General features: G+C 51.1%; 6 protein-coding genes across 6 annotated transcripts; 2 read left to right on the plus strand and 4 right to left on the minus strand.

Moving 5' to 3' along the window:
• Positions 1–99: 99 nt before the first annotated feature.
• N7503_003788 (snoRNA-binding rRNA-processing protein NOP14) lies at positions 100–2,876 on the minus strand (the record flags this gene model as incomplete). The annotated part of the gene is made up of 2 exons (XM_057063335.1): positions 100–2,529; positions 2,586–2,876. 2 exons carry the CDS (start codon positions 2,874–2,876, stop codon positions 100–102), a joined length of 2,721 nt encoding a protein of 906 aa, XP_056924250.1.
• A 150-nt stretch (positions 2,877–3,026) lies between these two features.
• On the plus strand, positions 3,027–4,338 carry N7503_003789 (uncharacterized protein; the record flags this gene model as incomplete). Its single annotated transcript, XM_057063336.1, has 5 exons — positions 3,027–3,069; positions 3,117–3,236; positions 3,288–3,348; positions 3,399–3,535; positions 3,588–4,338. The coding sequence occupies 5 exons, from the start codon at positions 3,027–3,029 to the stop codon at positions 4,235–4,237; spliced, it is 1,011 nt and encodes a 336-aa protein (XP_056924251.1). The 3' UTR covers positions 4,238–4,338.
• Positions 4,339–4,751: 413 nt separating this feature from the next.
• N7503_003790 (uncharacterized protein) lies at positions 4,752–7,235 on the minus strand (the record flags this gene model as incomplete). Its single annotated transcript, XM_057063337.1, has 8 exons — positions 4,752–5,733; positions 5,787–5,908; positions 5,958–6,231; positions 6,286–6,425; positions 6,476–6,710; positions 6,765–6,838; positions 6,897–7,109; positions 7,176–7,235. The coding sequence occupies 8 exons, from the start codon at positions 7,233–7,235 to the stop codon at positions 4,752–4,754; spliced, it is 2,100 nt and encodes a 699-aa protein (XP_056924252.1).
• A 157-nt stretch (positions 7,236–7,392) lies between these two features.
• On the plus strand, positions 7,393–9,960 carry N7503_003791 (pentatricopeptide repeat protein; the record flags this gene model as incomplete). Its single annotated transcript, XM_057063338.1, has 1 exon — positions 7,393–9,960. The coding sequence occupies one exon, from the start codon at positions 7,393–7,395 to the stop codon at positions 9,958–9,960; it is 2,568 nt and encodes an 855-aa protein (XP_056924253.1).
• A 741-nt stretch (positions 9,961–10,701) lies between these two features.
• On the minus strand, positions 10,702–11,690 carry N7503_003792 (Sec63 complex subunit SEC66; the record flags this gene model as incomplete). The annotated part of the gene is made up of 3 exons (XM_057063339.1): positions 10,702–11,088; positions 11,167–11,468; positions 11,591–11,690. The coding sequence occupies 3 exons, from the start codon at positions 11,688–11,690 to the stop codon at positions 10,702–10,704; spliced, it is 789 nt and encodes a 262-aa protein (XP_056924254.1).
• A 692-nt stretch (positions 11,691–12,382) lies between these two features.
• Positions 12,383–17,308, minus strand: N7503_003793 (chromatin segregase YTA7; the record flags this gene model as incomplete). The annotated part of the gene is made up of 1 exon (XM_057063340.1): positions 12,383–17,308. The coding sequence occupies one exon, from the start codon at positions 17,306–17,308 to the stop codon at positions 12,383–12,385; it is 4,926 nt and encodes a 1,641-aa protein (XP_056924255.1).
• Positions 17,309–17,725: the final 417 nt, after the last annotated feature.

Consider the following 17,725-nt stretch of genomic DNA (forward strand, 5'->3'; position numbering starts at 1 on the left):
GCAAAGAAGTAGAGACTATATGCAAGGAAAAAACAAAACATAACAAGAACAGATGCCAAATGGTATCGAAATGATCGAAATATAAGACAAGTAAATCTATTAACGCTTGCCTTGACGTCCCCGCTTCTCGCGTTCGTAGTCGTTGGCAGCACGACCCTCCTCGTTCTGAATCTCGGCAACAAGACGCTTGTACTTCTTCTCGTATTCGGAATCGCGCTCTTTCTTCTCGCGCAGCTTCTCGCGAGCAACGAAGCTGGCGTCCTTGCGGAGTTCGCGCATGGCACCCTTCTTCTCGCGCTTGATATCGGCCCTGAGGCGGTTGGCCTCGGCACGTTCGCGGTCTGGATCGTAGTGCTTGTCTGGGTTGAAGTTCTCCTCGAACTTGGGAATGGCAGATTTGATAGCCAGGGGACGGTGGTCATGAAGGAGGAGAGGGCGGCGGGCGAGACGAGCGTTATCCAGGTGGGAGGCGATCTTGTCCAGTGTGGATTGGATCGGGTCTCGAGCTGCGGAGAGGGTCTTGCTCTTACATGATTGCTTGAGGTCATTTAGAATGGCCTGGACAGGGGTGAAGATTTCAGTGAAGGCGGACTTCTCAGCCCACAGATCCGAAGCGGTATCGAGGAGGGAGACGAAAGTAGTCACGAGAGAGATCTTCAATTCTTCCTCCGCCTGGGAGTCCGAAGGAGAAGCGGTGATATCGCGGAATTGCAGTTTGCGTGGGGTAACCTTCTTGCTTGGTGAGAGCCGAACGGATTCCTGGCATTTCCGGGATGGGAAATAGCCAAGCTTAGCTGTGGGCTCAGTGGGAGCAAGGTTGCAAAGAGCATTGAGGACGTAGTTGATAAACTCAGGCATATATCTCTTAGCGACGGCCTGGTACTGGAGGAAAAGACTCGTGGCAAAGGCACCGGTGGCAAAATCAGACAGAGTGTTGGCTGAGCATTGTCCCAAGAACCGAGCAATGCAAAGATGAGCGGGTGTCGAGACGGCATGGAAGTGATCCGATGTAGGGAAAACAGTCGAGATACCGGTCAGGATGGCAAGATCGCCAGGAAGCAAGTTCAACGGACGGTCGTTGGAGATCTCACGAAGGCGAGCACGGAAGGCCATTACTACGTTCATGGGGTGTGTCTTGGCCAATGAGTGAACATGACGCAGAATGTTTTCCATCAGATCAAAGGACAGCTCTTCGTCCTCATTCGCCATATACGACACATGCTCAATAAGAATCTCAGCAAAACGACCCAGCTTGGCCTTGTTGTCGGGGTGAAGACGGGGGTGATGCAAGGCACGAATGCGCTGAACCACAATTGCGACATCCTGGCTAGGCACACCCTTGATCAAATCAAGGAAAGCCTCATGGTCATCTGGACAAGGATAGGTGAAGGCCAACTTGCCATCCGAAGTTTGGTTGGCTGCGACAGCTGTTGATGCTGCACTGGCAGCCGGTAGAGACATTCCATTGATAAGCTCGTCTTCCTGCTCTGACTGTTCCGATTCGTCGTCATCTGAGAGATCCTCTTCCTCCATATCACTTCCGTCCATGTCGAGGCTGGCGTTGGACCGTGTCTCGACCAGATCATCGTCAATAACGAAATCATCCTCGTCTTCCACAGCCAGGTCTTTCCGTGGCTCATATGTTGGAAGGCCAAAGGCTGTCGCATCATCAATCTCTGACTCGTCATCATCCTGCATGAATGAATCATTGTCGTCCTCGTTATCTTCATCATCGCTCACTTGCTCGCCACGCATTCGCTTAAGTCGGTTTTCCTCCAACTTCTTTAGCCTTTCAGCTTCCTCCTCAACCTTCTCTTCCTCTGTCTTAGTGCGGTCCGTAGGTGCAGATCGCGCATCGAAGGTCAACTGCTTAATCCGTTGGTCGTACTGCTTCTCGGTGTCTGTCTTCTCCGGTCCTTGAAGCATAGCCGCACGCTCTGGGTTCATGGTATCCAGGTCTTGCTGGACAGGTTCTGGCTTGGCCGGGACCTTCATGCCTCGCAAGGCCTCAAAGAGATCCGGAAGCTCCTGGTCCAGTTCATCCCGTAAATCATCATCATCATCCTTGGCCTTTTGACGTTCCTGCTTGTAGAACTTAGACTTGGCAATGACCTCCTTCATAACCTCGGCTTTGGACTTCTTCCGATCGGGCTGATCTTCAGCATCCGGGTCGTAAACATAATCTCCCTCATCTGCGTCCTCATCGATAAAACGTTTGCGCTTTCGTGTTTCCTCGTCGTCGGATTCGTCGCCCTTCATGTCATTGCCCATCTCGCCCATCTCAAAATCGTCACGATTGGCCTCATCAAATGACAAGTTTTGACCCATGTGAGTAAGCGTGAATTCTTCCTCCTCATCCTCAAGATTGAACATCGATTCCTTGCGCATCTTCTTTTGACTTTCTCTCGCAAATCGTTCGGCAGCACGTTCTTCGGGGGTCATGGTCGGATCGTTCTCACCGAAGCGGCGATCAACAAGTCCGCCGACTCTGTTCCGGCTGTTCATTTCTTGCAAAAGTGTAGCTCGGCGCTAAAACCAAGGAATTGTAAGCCTATTATCGTGAAAAGTATTCGACATTCACATACCCTTTCCTCACCAAGTGACTTGGTGACACCCGGGCGGTTATTGCGCGTAGCATTAGTTGAGTTTCCATCTCGAGTGGTCGCTTCAAACTTGCTTCTAGCAGCGGGGACCTTGATCTCAAAGGGGTTGAATCGATCTCGAATAGCCTGTAAAGCGGCATTGCGCTGATTCCGGTTTTGCGCCGCAGCACCGGTTTTTGCGTTCTGGCGCTTTTGCTTCTTGGACTGCTGGGGACCAACGACTCCGCTGTCCCGAAGCGACGCTTTCAGCTGCTTGAGCTGAGAGGGCGGCATTGTGGTGTGCGAATGCGTGGGGATGTATAGTTTTCTTCTGTTGCTGTAAAGCAGCGGTTGAAGAAAAAAAAGACACCGCCCTCGGCCGCCGATATTCTGCCGCGCATCTCTCCGCAATGGAGCTAACCATACGGAGTACATCCACCCACGATGGCGCCTTTCTCTGGGGATGGTGTACTATGGCTATGCCTAGGTTGGTAATGGTGATACGATGACGGGACCAAGAACTAACATTCTCAGGCATATCTCTTTTCTTCGCTGTACGCGGAATCGCTACAGATCTCCGTCAAGTGGTCGATCTGACGGAAGTTAAACATGTTGACCGAGAAGAGAAGATCATCAGTGAGGGGACTGAGGAAGGTGAGCACGTCTCGGCCTTTCTGGATTAAGACACTACTAACAATGCTTAAGCTCTCAAGCTAGATACCCTCTTGAAGCTCTCCTCGAGTACAAGCCATGACCTACGAGCTGCGTATGAAGGCCCCACATCCGATGCCGCATCAACTATTAACACACTAATAGAGCCCTCCGCATCATTGCCGAACGATCAACGAAAGGCGAGACTCGTGATATTCTACTCGATGATTTATCAAGCAAGAACAAAGTCCGACAAGGTCGAGCACTAACTGCGCTTAACTTCCTTGTCTCGAACCGAGCCTGTATGCATACTATGAAACCATTATTTACGGATGCAAAGCTTATCATTTGCAGTATCTCGAACCTCGGTCTGCACTCGGCTTCGCGATCTTCCTGCATATACAGCCATCATCAACTGTCTCTGCAACTTCCTAGATGAGCATACCGAAGTAACGTACCCGACAACATCACCCGTCCTTGCCAGGACTCGGCCACTTGGAGAGAAAAAGGCATTGCAAATCCTTAATATCCTGCTTCCAGAAAACATCCCGGCAGCATTAGAGGCCGGAATCGTGACCCGGTGGCTTAGCAAATACCCATTCCCGTGTGCATTGGACGAGCCATCACGGCGACAGGATGTGGTGATTCTTTTGAAAACGTGGTGGTCTGATGACACCGTCATGAGTTCCATATTCAGCAACTTGACCTCACACGCGGAGGGCATCAAGCAATTACGCAAGCATGGGTTGATGGGCAGCATGCTCGAGGAAGAGAACGAACAAGATGACGATGATGAGGACGACGACGGGGACAGTGATGTATGGATGGTTGATGGAGAAGATACAGCCGGCTCTTATCGAGGATCTTCCTCGCGTAGGCCCCAAGACGGCAATGCGGAGGAACAAGCTCTTCGTCGAAGGCGAAGAGAAGCTATGGTTTTAAGTGAAGGAGGACGGCCACTTGGAAGAGAAGATATTATCCAGCGACCGCTTCAAGATCGTTGATTGGGATTCAGTCCTACCATTGAAAGCGTCTGGGAAGGCAAAGCTTGTGGTAACTCGATAACATGTATGATACCCCGCCAGGATTGGCAAAACATTGTGAATGAATACGATAAATGCAAGTTCCATTATAAGTACAAAGGGAGAATGTACAAGGCATACTCCGTCTGATTGACCAGTATATCGAAGGGAGAAAGGATGTGTTGTCACGCACAATCAGACTGATATAATCACAGAATGCACCATCTTGTGCCAACGGGACAGGAGCCAGGGGGAGGGGGATTGATTACTATCCAAGATCGTATGCAGCTTAGTCGGTGCATCCTACTATGCCTTTTTGAAATATTCTCAAAATTGCGCCAAATACGACGGGGACATGACTGGGACATGAAAGGGAAAAGGAAGTAGTAGTCTCGAGTAGTAAACCCTAAGTAAGATAACCGGAATCATGCTGGATTCCATCAGTTGAGCTGGATTCTGATTCATTGATATCAACGTAAAATCAAATGCTCGCAAATTACAACCCCATCCATGCCGACTTAGCCAAGTGATCGGTCTTCTTTCGGCTAGTCTTGACCATGCCAAACATCTTCATATCAGACAACGCGCTATAGAACAACGACATGACCACTCGGTCATCAACCTTCTTGCCTTGATCACTTTCATAGACTCCGTAGAAAGCCTGCCATAGATCATGGACATTGACCAAAGCGCCAGACTCGAGATAAAGCTGATATAAGATGGCAGCAGCTGGCTGTTTTGCAGAGATTCTAGCCCCGGCAGTAGCAGCAGTAGTGGAGATCAAGTAATCAAATGGACTAGCCAGGGCCCGTTCAATAGCAAAACGTGGCCGAGGCGTGAATGTTTCTTTCAAAGGATTACGCAGGTCAAAGACAAATGCTTCGTTCATGAAGAGCTCCTGTGGCCGAACCAATGTCTCAGTAAAATACTCATGCAACGCACCCACCAGGCGATCGATGATCTCGGTGTACTGAAGATCTTGCTCAGGTAGGTTGGCCGTGCCCTTGGTGAGCAGAACCCGTTGCTGGACAACAGTCGTTTTCATTACAGAGCTGTTGATGTTGTATTCGCTGCGCAGTGGTATGGAGTCAGGATTCGCCTCCAGTAAGGCTTTCAAATCGGCTTGAATTCCAGTGAGAGGTGAATCGTCGGAAAGTTTCTTGGGAAGGGTGTCCAGGACTTCGCCCAGCTTCTCGGAGTCGAGAGTCCTTACCGTGGCCAACATGTCCTCCACGAGCGGTGAGTCAATGAGCTCCCCAGAAAGGGCGCGAACAGAGAGATCTGAAATGGTTGTCTTTTTGGTGGCATGGGTGTGCTGAAGACATGTGTGGATGAGAAGCACTGCACGGAAGATGTGACGCATTGCTTGCTGGCCTGCGTCGACGTGATCTGAAGCCGCGCGTAGTAGATACTCATCGTCTTCTATCATACTCCGCGCTTCATTAGTAGAACCTGTTTCTACTAGATCTTCACAGAACCTGAAAACTAGTTAGTCAAGGGCTCAGTATGTATCAAGGGCACATATACGTACATTCTGAAAGACGGCAGATTTCTGATGGCTTCACAGAACTGACCTTGAGATAGGAGAGATTTATCTGGGTTTCCCAGAAGCACCGCCAGAGGATTGGCAAAGAAATGTGACATACAGGCGTACTGTGATAAAGTTAGACAAGTGTTTGTCACACTAGAGAGGATCCATTACCTTGACCATACGACTGAAGGCCTCAGGTGTTTGGAAATAGTCGGTGGCTTTTTCAAACAATGTGCTTGTTATATTGCGACCAACCCAAATCCTTCCATCTGAGCTTGTCTGAAGGGCCTCGTAGATACGATCCACGCAGTTGCCCGCCTCTTGTACTTCAAAATGCTTTCCCTGGAGCAACGAGACACATGATCTGGGTAGTCGACCTTCAAAGAGCTCTACCGACGTGGAAATGCCCAGCAATACTGTGAACGGTATCCGATCAAGCCAGGATCTAAGCATGTGTTAGTAACGATCTTAGCGGTAGCTTGCCTTGCCGGTCTCCTACGTGAATAGTGAAAAAAGATCGGTCAATAGTCCAGGATCAAAGGCTTCACTGTCCCGCAAAGCAAGGACTAGCTTCTTAGTGCCTCTTCTTTGGACGTAGTCGTGGAGTAGATCCAAATCGTAACCGAGCACTCGGGGTCCCTGACCTCTGTTAGTAAGAATTAGTGGCCCATGCAGCGGTAGAAACGTACAGAACGATCTGTGAGGAACCGCTGGTATCCATCATTACCCTCAGTGTTGGTTACTGCCGTTCGGATGATGTTTTTCAAGGTTGTTTTCAGGTTGGGCGCATCACCGGACTCGAGAACTATCACACCTCCTTCATTGGTCGATTTGAGTTGGCCATTAAGGCGAGAGAGCAATCTGCTGAGCGAAGAGACATTGGATCCCACAGTGACGAGAGCTGTCGGAATACATCCGTTGGACCTATCTGCTAGTTTAGAATCAATAAGTATATATCCGCGGGGAAGGTCGTCTTACGTCTGCGGCGATGTCTCTCTCACGAAAGATAGCACGTCCGTCAAGACACCAGCATCAACATCTTCAAGAATTGACTTTCATAGGTTCCGCATCAGCAAGGAATCTCCCGGCCTGTATTAATTCATGCCCTACCTGAATCTTGTGTTCCTGCTCGGACCATAGTTGTTTGTAGGTGTCGTATCGCAATTGCACACATTCGGCGCTTTCGTCTCCGTTCAACAAGGGCACAAAGCCCGGGCCATCAAGCTTCTCAATCGGATCCTTGTTCATCGAGACCTTGCGGCGTTTCGAGGGTCGTTCGCCGGAAGCTTTCCCAGCTTTTGCGGGTTGGTAAATGTACACGCCCTTGATTTTCACATTAGCGGTTCACTCTTGAGCTTCAACCTCGGAATAGAAAGACCAAAAGCATACCTGGTTCTGAGACCTGTCCTTAGACAGGTCCAGCGCATCCTCTAATCCATCGGGGTCCATTGCTGGTCGCAATTGAGTGTCGCGTCGGAGAAGGAGAGATAATGACTTCCGGGGCGCGCTAAACCGGAAAAGGCAGGATTAATGGTGTTCCGATTTGCAGAATCTCTTGTGTCTCCCACCTTTTTCAACTCCCCCAAATGACCGAATCACTCCCCATATGCTCCGCCAGGCTATTCGAGGAGCTCGATGGTATGCGGCGCGCAATCCGTCGGTTTCCCTGCGCGCCTTCAGCGCTGTAACCGCGCGTCGGCTCGACTTCGGCGGGCCAAACGATAAGGTCAACTTCTTTGAACAAGACGCCCCCGGCCAGAAGCGACGGCCGGTCGACCCCGAGGCTGAAGAACTCGAGGAGCGAGAGGACATACAGAATGAACTCACGAAGGTCCAGGAAGAGCTTAAAATTCTAGAAAAAGGACCATTCCACCCCGACAGCCCGTTCATCCAGAGCTTACCAGAAGAAGACCGAAAGATCGCGCTCGAGGCCCTTCGAAAATATGAGGAGGAAAAGGGCCCAACAGAGCCGCTGCCGTCCTTGGATGATGTATTTGACGAGGAGCTGGATGAGATGCTGAAGGAGGAATTTGAGGGCATGGCAACCGAGCAAGAGAACTGGCAGGACAGCGCCCGAGAACAACGCAAGGTAGCTGCGCGAAAGGCCTCGGAGGCCAGGAAATTAGCGGGCTCTGACTCTCATCCCTACGCTGAACGTTTCCGAAAAGCGCTTCGTTCGTATATGGTGAACACGTCCGATGAGCGCGCTTGTCAAGAGCTATGGAAAGCGTATCGCCGATGCAAACAAGCCATCCCAGGTTTTTTGGATGCACTGCCGTCAAAAGCCATGCAGGCAGTCTGGGAATCACAAACCACTTCCAAATTATCCAACACTGTCCGCTCAACGCATCTGCAAACCCTGGTCCAAGATTCTACGTCCGCCGGGAAATCACTCGCCAAGCCACAGATTCTGTCATATATCCAAGCCCTGCATACTGGTGGCGCGACCAGCCAGGCATTGGAACAGTGGGAGGCATATCAATCAGAGCTTTCACAGGATAAGGACGATCTTGAGGAATACTGGATGCTCGGTGTCCGACTCTTTGCGGCTGCCAAAGACCCCCAACGAGCCCAAGATATTGCTTTGGCGTTCCTCTCTAACGACCAATCTCGACAGCCGAGAGTTCTCATTCCGGTGATCACAGCATGGGGCCTCGTCCCTGGGAAGGAAGCGGAGGTCAGGGCATGGGCATTATATCTTCAGCTAAAAACGTTCTTGGGTCCCGACATGACCATGGACGACTATGACCAGATCAGTATCGGACTCCTTACGGCCGGTCGATTGGATACTGCCGTTGCTATTTTCAAGGATATGATGGTGACCGGACAAGACCCTGCCAAGGATTCTACGGCCGTGTATCAAGCAGCCCTTGGTCTCGCTGGCAATCTCCATGCATCGAGCATCAATGAGCAGGCCGTGAACAAGGTTTCTCTGTCGGCACTTACCATGCTGCCTCGTCAATTTCAGAATCGCTTCTTCTACGCCAGCTGGATGAAGAAGCTCATCGGAATGGGACAGGTTGACTCAGCTGCACTGGTGATTGAACTGATGTATGAGCGAAATGTACGACCGGACACTAAGCATCTCAATGGCTTAGTCGCAGGGTGGCTCCATGAGGGCAATCCCCAAGCGCGAGACAAAGCAGAACGGCTAGCATGGTCGATGATCCAACATCGCATCGATGCCGTATGGAAGCGATTTCAACCAGTTGAAACGACACCGCGGCTTGAAGTCAAGCATCAAGATGTGGAATCTAGCCGAATTCCTCACTTTATGAAGCGTGAGGTCCCACCTGCTAGCATCGAGACATTCTCTATCCTTCTCCTCCACTACACACGCCGGGGTGATGACGATATGGTCAAGTATCTAGTCAAGTGCCTTGGTGACGCCCACATCCAACCAAACTCATACTTCATGAACCACCTCCTTTACGCCGAACTTCGCAAACAAGACATCCGCTCTCTCTGGACGAAATTCCAAAAGATGTCCGCCTCTGTTCGGCCCGACCTGGAGACTTACGCCTGTCTCTGGGACTGCGCAAAACTGCAATTCGATCGCGGTCGCACCTCGTACGATGCAGGGTTCCCATCAGCTCGTCAATTATTCGCCAGTATGATGCGGTGGTATTCGCAGCTCACCCCACGAGCCCGCAAAATTACAAACACCGAGTTCTCCAAGGACCTTTATGATCAGATTGTGCGTTGTTTCTGTCTATCTAAGGACATCCCAGGCACGCTTGTCGCCATCCATTCGATGCGAACAACATTCGGGTTTGCACCGGACGACGTCACTGCCCGTTTGATTGTTCTTCAGGTAGCACGTCTAGCCGGTGTACCCGCCGACACACCGAAGCATCGCCTTCGTCGGTTATCATCTACTCCACGAAGCAAAGAGAACATTGGACAGGTCAACCGGCTATTAAAATTGCTTGGCGAACGCAAGTCCATGGCTCTCCAGGCTCAGGGCTTGAGCGTTGAGCAGCTTGATCCGCACGAGACACAGCAGTATCAGCTCGAGATCATGGCCCAGCTTCTGCGTATTGTGTTGAGTCGGACGAACCGTTTGGACCCTGTGCAGATTGAGAGGAAATTAGCACAAGCAGCAGGGGAGATGGAACTGCTGGATATCGATCTTGGTTCGCCTTTGGGGGTGGAAGACAGCCAATTGCTGTAACCTGCTGGGATTCCATCGCATGGATCAGCGCATATGTACTTTTATTGTCCGGCTATAGTAATTAAGCCGTGTATACTATATTGATTCTTCTAGATCTTGATTGGGAATATATACTATTCTCCTCTTCGGACCCTGTCTACTCTCCGTTTCCTGCTCACCTCGCTACCGAGCTACATACTGGTTTTCCCCGATGAATGCTATTTGGGTTGACGCCACTTTTATGCTTTGATAGATCAGTGAGCACTGAATTTAATGATCATGACCATTATCTGACTCATCACATTGATTGTCTTCTAAGATCTAAAGTTCACTTGTTCTCGCTGTCCCACACGAAAAGTGAGGTATATAGGCACTCTTTAACTATGACGGTTTAAGTGAATCGGCGTGCTCGTCACCATACACTTGATGCAGGAAATTGGGCACCAAGGTTGGTATACATATCGAATGAATCCAGCAAGTGACCATTGCAAGGATTGATGGTCAAGTGGCATTTACAGGGCATCACTCACCATATCAATATACCCTTTGTTTATACGACAGCCCACAGGGTCAGCGGGAAGTGATGTTGTTCTCCACCGGCAAGACTTCGTGCCTTTTGCTGAATCTATATTGCGCGTTCAAGAATTTACCTAGTCAACAGCCCTCTACGCTCAAAAGTCCAAGATGTTCATGAAATAATGCTCAATGGTTTAAATAGTAGCAATCCAGAAAAAAAAAACCCTAATTTTACAAGCCCATAATCTATTTCTTACCCTTCCCCTTCTTCTTTTTTCCACCAGACGGAGTGCCACTAATCGACGGCTCTGCCTCAACCAGCACCGCTTCATCATCACTTGGCTGCACAGCAGCCGCAGGAGCAGCAGGAACAGACTCCGAAATTGGCTCCGAAGCAGGCTCCGGAGACTTAGGGGCAGGCGATTGCACAGAGGGCGAAGCCGCCTCCGAGCCCTCGTTCAACTCCTTCATAAATTGCTCCTGAGTAGTAGCCTTCTTCTTACTCCACCACTCCTTCTCCTCAGCAAGCTTCTCCTGCTGCTCACTCACACGCTGACGGTAAATGTCATTATTCATCATCTCGTTGGCAGACTGGAAGATAGTTTGGCCCCAATTCGGCACGTAAGCATTTGCCTAAAACCACAAAGTAAGCGAAAGTTCCATGGAATTCCCACAAAACGTGGAGCCAAATCTGGGCGCAGAGATACTGACTTCAGCAACAACATCCTTTACCTCCTCCTCCATCTCCTTCTCGGCGCGCAAGAAGCGCTGCCAAAGGTCATCACCGACACTTCCGCGTTGGAGCAGCACAGACAGAGCCTGCTTCTGGCTACGGAGGGCGAGGACACGACGAATATCCTCCTTCGCGCGACGGAGGAGAGCAGCCTTAACGACAGACTCGGGGACAGCGGGGGTCTTTTCTTTTTGTGCGGAGGGGTCAAGGTGGAGGAGCGAGAAGTAGATATCGCGTTGGAGGTGTGCAGGGAACCATGGTTCAAGAGTAGCTGCCTTTTCTATATTGCAAGGTATTGAATTAGAAAAACATAAGGTATTATGTGCGGCGCGCAGGGCGGAGCCAGGTGGGAGTAATGGCGGAGCTTAAAACGCTCTGCTAGGAATTGGCGATGATACGTACGGTACTTGCGCTTGCGGTAGAGAGATGAGAATGTAGCTAGAGAGCCTATCAGGATGCCTAGGTAGGCGAGGGGAACGGCGAGACTGAGCCAGTCCACCATGATTGCGGAAATGTGGTGCGGCGTATATGCGCGATCGGTGGCGATGGAAATAGAAAGGGGTGAAGGTAGGTCTAGATTGTAAAAGAATGTTGATTAAGCTGCAATCATAGTTTAACAGCGAGTTCCAAGTTGTCAAAGGAAGGTGCAAGGGTGAGGAAGGTTGGAGGTATCAAAGACATGCAAAGGCAAAGGCCAGGTGTTTAGTGGGTCGAGATCACATGGTCCGTATGTAGGGCCAGCAACATCATTACGCATGAGAAATACCCAATTTTTAGCAATTGTGATGAGTATAAGAATTACTGGGCACATTGATCGAGTTAAAATAAATTATGATGCTTCTTTTCCAGGAAAAGTCGTGTTCATTCGATACCGCCCAGATGGCTACTATGACGAAGGATCTACAGGGTCATGCAGGATTGAATGACATTTCCATTTCCATTTCGCTAGATGTACTTGATACATTCTCATAACATGATAACCCCCATACTGCTGGAAATCCTATCCTTCGAATTCGAAACAAAGAAACACTTGGCTAATGAACACCTGCCCACCAAACACGGGAAAACAGAAAGAAATGAACAGGGCTGTCTGCAAGACAGATGACCTCAGAAAACATAAAGATAAAAAAGATTAACGTATGGACAGGAAAGTAGAAATAAAAGAAAAGATATAGCCATGGCATCAACATCAGCTTAGAAGCTTGAATTCAATGCCCCGCTGCTCTGGCTGATCGGCCCGATGTCCTGCATGGCCAGCAGATCTTCTAGGACCTCTTCAAAGGTGTCCTCGGTGCCTTTGCACACCTTGGTGCGGTTCCACTCACCGCGCATGTGCCATACATAGTCCATAAGAAATGTGTTGATCTGCTCCAGCTGCTCAACAGAGAGTCCCTTGGTTCGCTTGGTCAACTGGGCGTGAAGGCGCCCAACGTGTTCAAGGTCAAGTACTAGCTCGGGGACTGGCTCATCGATGAGCAGTGACTGCAAGTTGAGAGAGGCGTGGTTGGTAGGCTTAGAAGCATCGTCAAACAGCGGAGGCTGAGGCTTGGATTGTGATTGACTTCCATTCAGTAGGCTGTGGTCAATCTCCGTTTGGTTGGAAGCCAGCGAATCCCGGGGGCGAGGGGAGAGTTGGCTGCTGCCACCTTGCTGGGTATCAGGCAGGTGGTCATCTTGCGAAACACGATCGGGGTACTGGGTGAGATCGGGATATTCATGCCGAGAAACGTTGGGACTTTGGGTTTGGGTGTTGTCCTGTTGATTCGAGGAGTGCTCGGAGGACTTCTTGTATGATGTGGTCTGGGTCGTAGACGCTTCGTTGGTGTAGTCTCCGGGCTGAGATCCAGGAGCCATTGGCGTCATGGGACCCTTTTGAGACAAGCTAGACATGCCAGACTCACGGCGAATTTGTTGAGATGGCGCTGTGTGGGAGTATGCAGGCTTAGGCTGCGCAGAGGGTCCGAACGAGCTGTTCAGGGTATCTTTGCTTCCCGAGTGATCCTCAGAGTTGGACATGAAGACGTCACCGTCGCCATCGCCATGGTGGGACCCGTTGCTCAGGCCGTTAGGGCCAGGCTCATTCAGGTCTGAGCCACCGCCGTTGTGGTATCCATTTGCAAAGCTCACATGTGACTGGTTGGTGGGTGTTACTGGGCGAGCATCTGTTTCTGGAACCCACTCGCCCAGACGAGACGGGCCATTGGATAGGTTGGGCTCGATGTTACCGCGAGCAGCATTAGCGGCAGCATCCTCGGCTGCTGCGGCCGCGTCTTCAGCCTCTTCTATCTCTCGTAGACGCTGCTCCTCTGCCTCCTGTGCGAGCTGGGCACGCTCGGCGGCTTCTTTCTCACGGGCTGTCTCTCGCAGGTATACAGCCTCACATTCTGCCACGAGAGCCGGATCAGCTTGCTCGATGGTGGTAATGTCGACTTCAACGTTGGACAACAGCTCATTCGCACGCAACAGTCGGTCCTGGTCTCCCAGCTGGCGAGCATCCTTGGCAATTCGTTTGATGTCCGCCAGGAAATCACTAGATCGCTTGTAGTATCCGTTCGAGAGACGCTTCTCCATGGTCACAATCTCCATGTTGTAGTAAAACTTCTCGGTAGCTACCTCTCGAAGACCGGGAACACCATTTTTATCAACAGCCTTCTCATATGGTCGGTAAATGTTTTGCTGGTCGGGAGGTAGGTCGCTGGTGACCATATTCGGGTCTGCTTCATCCCATAGGTATCTGATCTGATTTTCATCAACCACACCACTGCGGAAGCGCTTGTACTTCTTGATTTGATCCATGATAGGCTGAATTCGAATTTTGAGAAGGTTCAGGGTCTGACGATCCTTCTTTTTCTGGGCCTTGCGCTGTTCTTTGCTGAGAGGTTGCTCGCTTTGGGGAGGGGGTGGAGGCGCGACCTCGAGCTCTTCCAGCTGGCGTTTCTTGCGGTTCTCAGGATCAGGGAAATCGGAAGGAGCAGTTTTGATGTATTCAATGAGTTTACCGAAGTACTCAGAACGTGCAGTCGTATCAGGGAAAGGAAGATCAAATGAATTCCTCTTCGAGAATCCGAATAATTGCTTGACCAAACCTTCATCCACATCTTGTCCACTGGACTCAAGAACACCAAGTAACAGAACTGGATCAGATGGTGGCAATGATCGCAAGAGACCCAAGAAGGTAGAAATAACAGTGGGTCCGACTGTCTCGAACCATGTCTGAATGTTAGGGATGTAAATCACACTCGGTCTATGTCGCTTAACTTCAGCGAAAAGCTGGATGACAGTAGCTTCGGGAGATCGAGTTGAGTCGCTGAGCAAGGTGGGGAGATCGAAAGCCTGGACATGCAGACCTTCGAAGTGGTGCAAGAGGGCGCCGGCAAGATACTGCTGGCCCATTCCTGGGGGACCACGAAGAAGCATGCGCGGACGGAACACACGCGACCGATCGAATTCCTGTATCATCTGCTCACGGCGGAACCCATTGTTGTCTGCTGGTTCCTCATACTGGGCTTCTTCCAAGGCAGTCAGTCTCTTCCGCTGAGGGAGAACCTCTGACAGGGCCTTTTGAATATTAGCCAAGGACTGGCGGAGCAGAGGCTCAACATTGGGCGGCAGAGCCGATGCTCCTGATGAGGTAGACCTTTCTGACGAAGGAACCATCTTCTTGGCTGCAATCATAAAGTCCTTGGGAAGGACGTCGATGTTCTTCGGCTCGATGATAAGCTTCTGGTCAGACTTGTAGATCTGGGGATATCTCCGCTGCACAGCATTGAGAGCGGCCTCCGTGCAAAGAGCTCGCAAATCGGCACCTCCATAGCCCTTGGTAATCTTCGCAAGCTCATCTTTGATGTCGCCTGGAAGCGCTGGGTCCCAGCCTTTGGTGTGAATGTCGAGGATGGCGCGCCGGCCTTCGATGTTGGGAAGCGGGAAATAGAACTCGCGATCAAAACGACCAGGACGTCGGAGGGCAGGATCAACTGAGTCAGGCCGGTTGGTGGCACCAATGACGATAACTTGACCTCGGCCATCCATACCATCCATCAACGCCAGCAGGGTCGATACAATCGAGGCATGGATCTGTTCCTGTTTACTCGATCGCACGGGAGCCAGTCCATCAATCTCATCGAAGAAAATGATACTTGGTTGGTTTTTACGGGCTTCTTCAAAGAGAAGTCGCAATTGTCGCTCAGCCTCACCGACCCATTTGCTCAATGTATCAGCGCCTTTTCTCATGTAAAAGCTGACCTTGCGGCCCTCGGAACTGACACTGTTCGCTAGAGCTCGGGCCAAGAGCGTCTTTCCGGTTCCTGGAGGTCCATGGAATAGAACGCCTCGAGGAGGAACAATGTGGAAGCGCTGGAAGATTTCTGGGTACAGCAGCGGAAGAGAGACCATCTCCTTCAGTTGGTCGATGTGTCCTTGAAGACCTCCTACGCTGTCGAAGTTGACATTCAGGTCCACTCCCAAGGGATCCGCGTCCGCCAAGGTTTGCTTGTCTTGGAGCTTGCCAAAGTTTGCTGGCGTACCCGCGAGATGTTGGCCCTCAGAATTGTGGGTTTGGGGTACAAGACCACCAGGAAGACCGGCGCCCTTAGGCTGCTGAATAAACTCATCATCACTACTGTCGCTATCGACACCTCCAGCTGCGCCGGCAGCACCGGGGGGACCGAGAACAGACGGATTAGCACCGCCGCCAAAGGGACCTGAAGTCGGGAAGAGGGTTCGCTGCCAGCCACCACCCCCACCACCGCGTCCACGACGAGAAGGAGACTCCGTGATCTCATTTTCAACATCGTCCGTGGGGATCATCAGATCAGGGCGAATGATACGGTAGTCAACATCCTTGCGGTTACGTCGCGGCTTGTTCTCATAGATGATTTCCGGGACACGTCCACGTCGTCGACGGTTACTACTCCGCAGTTCTTGAATTTCCTCGTCAAGTTCTTCTTGAACTTCCGACTGGCCTCGAGAACGAGATGCTCTACTGCGCAGACGACGACCACCTGCGCTGTCCTCCTCTTCGTCGCGACCCTGACTCTTTTGCGGAGACGCAGCAGACTTTCCGGATTCTGAAGCCTCGTCATCGTCGGGAGAATCTTCATCTTCGGGTTCAAAGTCGCTCTCGTCATCTCCATTTTTGCGCTGGGAACTTCGAGATGGCTGCTTGCGACCAGATCGGCGGAGCTGGGGCTCATCCTCAGCATCCGGAGCCACGACTGCTTCTTCACCCTCACCTTCATCTTCGTCTGGTATTTCGAGAAGATTCGGTCTAGTTCGTCGACGGGTGATGGGGCCTGCATCTTCGTCGTCTTCATCCTCATCGTTATCCTCGTTCTTCGCATCTCCGTTCTCAGATTCAGGAACAACGCCGTCCATTGACATCTCAGTGTCGATCTGGTCTTGTCCTCCATCCAAGCCAAAGACAGTGTCGCCTTCAGCCGGGGCATCGCTTTCCAGAACCTCAAATGAAGCCTGATTTTCTGCCGATGTTCCCATAGACTCCTCAGGAATGGCTGATTCACGAGGAGCTCGAGAACCTTGTCGTTTCACTTCAACTTCAGGGCTCATGGTACCGCGCTCAACTGTTTCCATGTGTCGGCCTGAATTAGTCAAAGCGTAAATATCTTCCGAAGCACCCCGGTTACGGCGAGTGGTGCGTCGGTTGGCTAAGAGATCAGGCTGAGACAGAATCTCTGGTCGAAGCTTCAGTTTCACAACAGTCCTCTTTCTTTTTGGTGGTGAGTTGGTGATAAGTTCATTGTCTTCATCATCCGCTGGGGATGCTTCATCTGAATCCGGCTCCTCGTAAAGCGGGGCGTTCTGTGTTGTTCGACGGCGTGCTGTTCCACGTGCATTGCGAGGGACGGTAGGGTCGTCGGAATCTTCCGATTCTTGAATAGACAAGTCTTCGTCGTCGGTAGTGAGGACCTCATCGTCCGAAATGATGTCGCCTGAGTTGCGGCGCCGTTTTTTGGCGGGTCTGGATCGCTTCTTGGGGCTCGACTTGGTCTTGCGAGAGGCTCGTCGCGAATCGGCATGTTGGGAGGCTTCGCTCCAGTCCTCATCATTCGAGTCAGACTTGTTGGCAAGCTCCTCGAGGGAGCGCTTTGAACCACGGCGCATGGCGTCGGGATGGCGGGGGAGATGTTTAAATTACTAAAAAGTGAATCCGTCAGCGACAATGCGTCAAAACACATAGTCAAGACCGTAGTGAGCATGGTAGGTCGAGTCGATGCAGGTCGGACGAAAGCCAAGAGTCTTCGATATCAAGATCGCGAGAACAAGGACGTCGGGTGGGAGCTTACCAATGGCAAACGAGTCTTCGTCCAGCGATGACAAGAACTATTGTGACGCGCAGCCCTTGAGCGGGGCAATCAGCAGGGAAATACCAACAATATCTGATGGCAATTGGTGATCAATAAGGTTGGGTTGGTTCGGAACGAGTCGATGGTGGAGCGCAAGTCGGGGCCAGGGCAGGGCCTCACGGACTCGGCACCGACGCGTGGAAATAAAACAAAGAAAAGGCGATCAAGACAACAA

This window comes from Penicillium pulvis, assembly GCF_028828015.1.
Source record: "Penicillium pulvis strain IBT 33274 chromosome Unknown contig_1_segment0_segment0, whole genome shotgun sequence".
NCBI lineage: Eukaryota > Fungi > Ascomycota > Eurotiomycetes > Eurotiales > Aspergillaceae > Penicillium > Penicillium pulvis.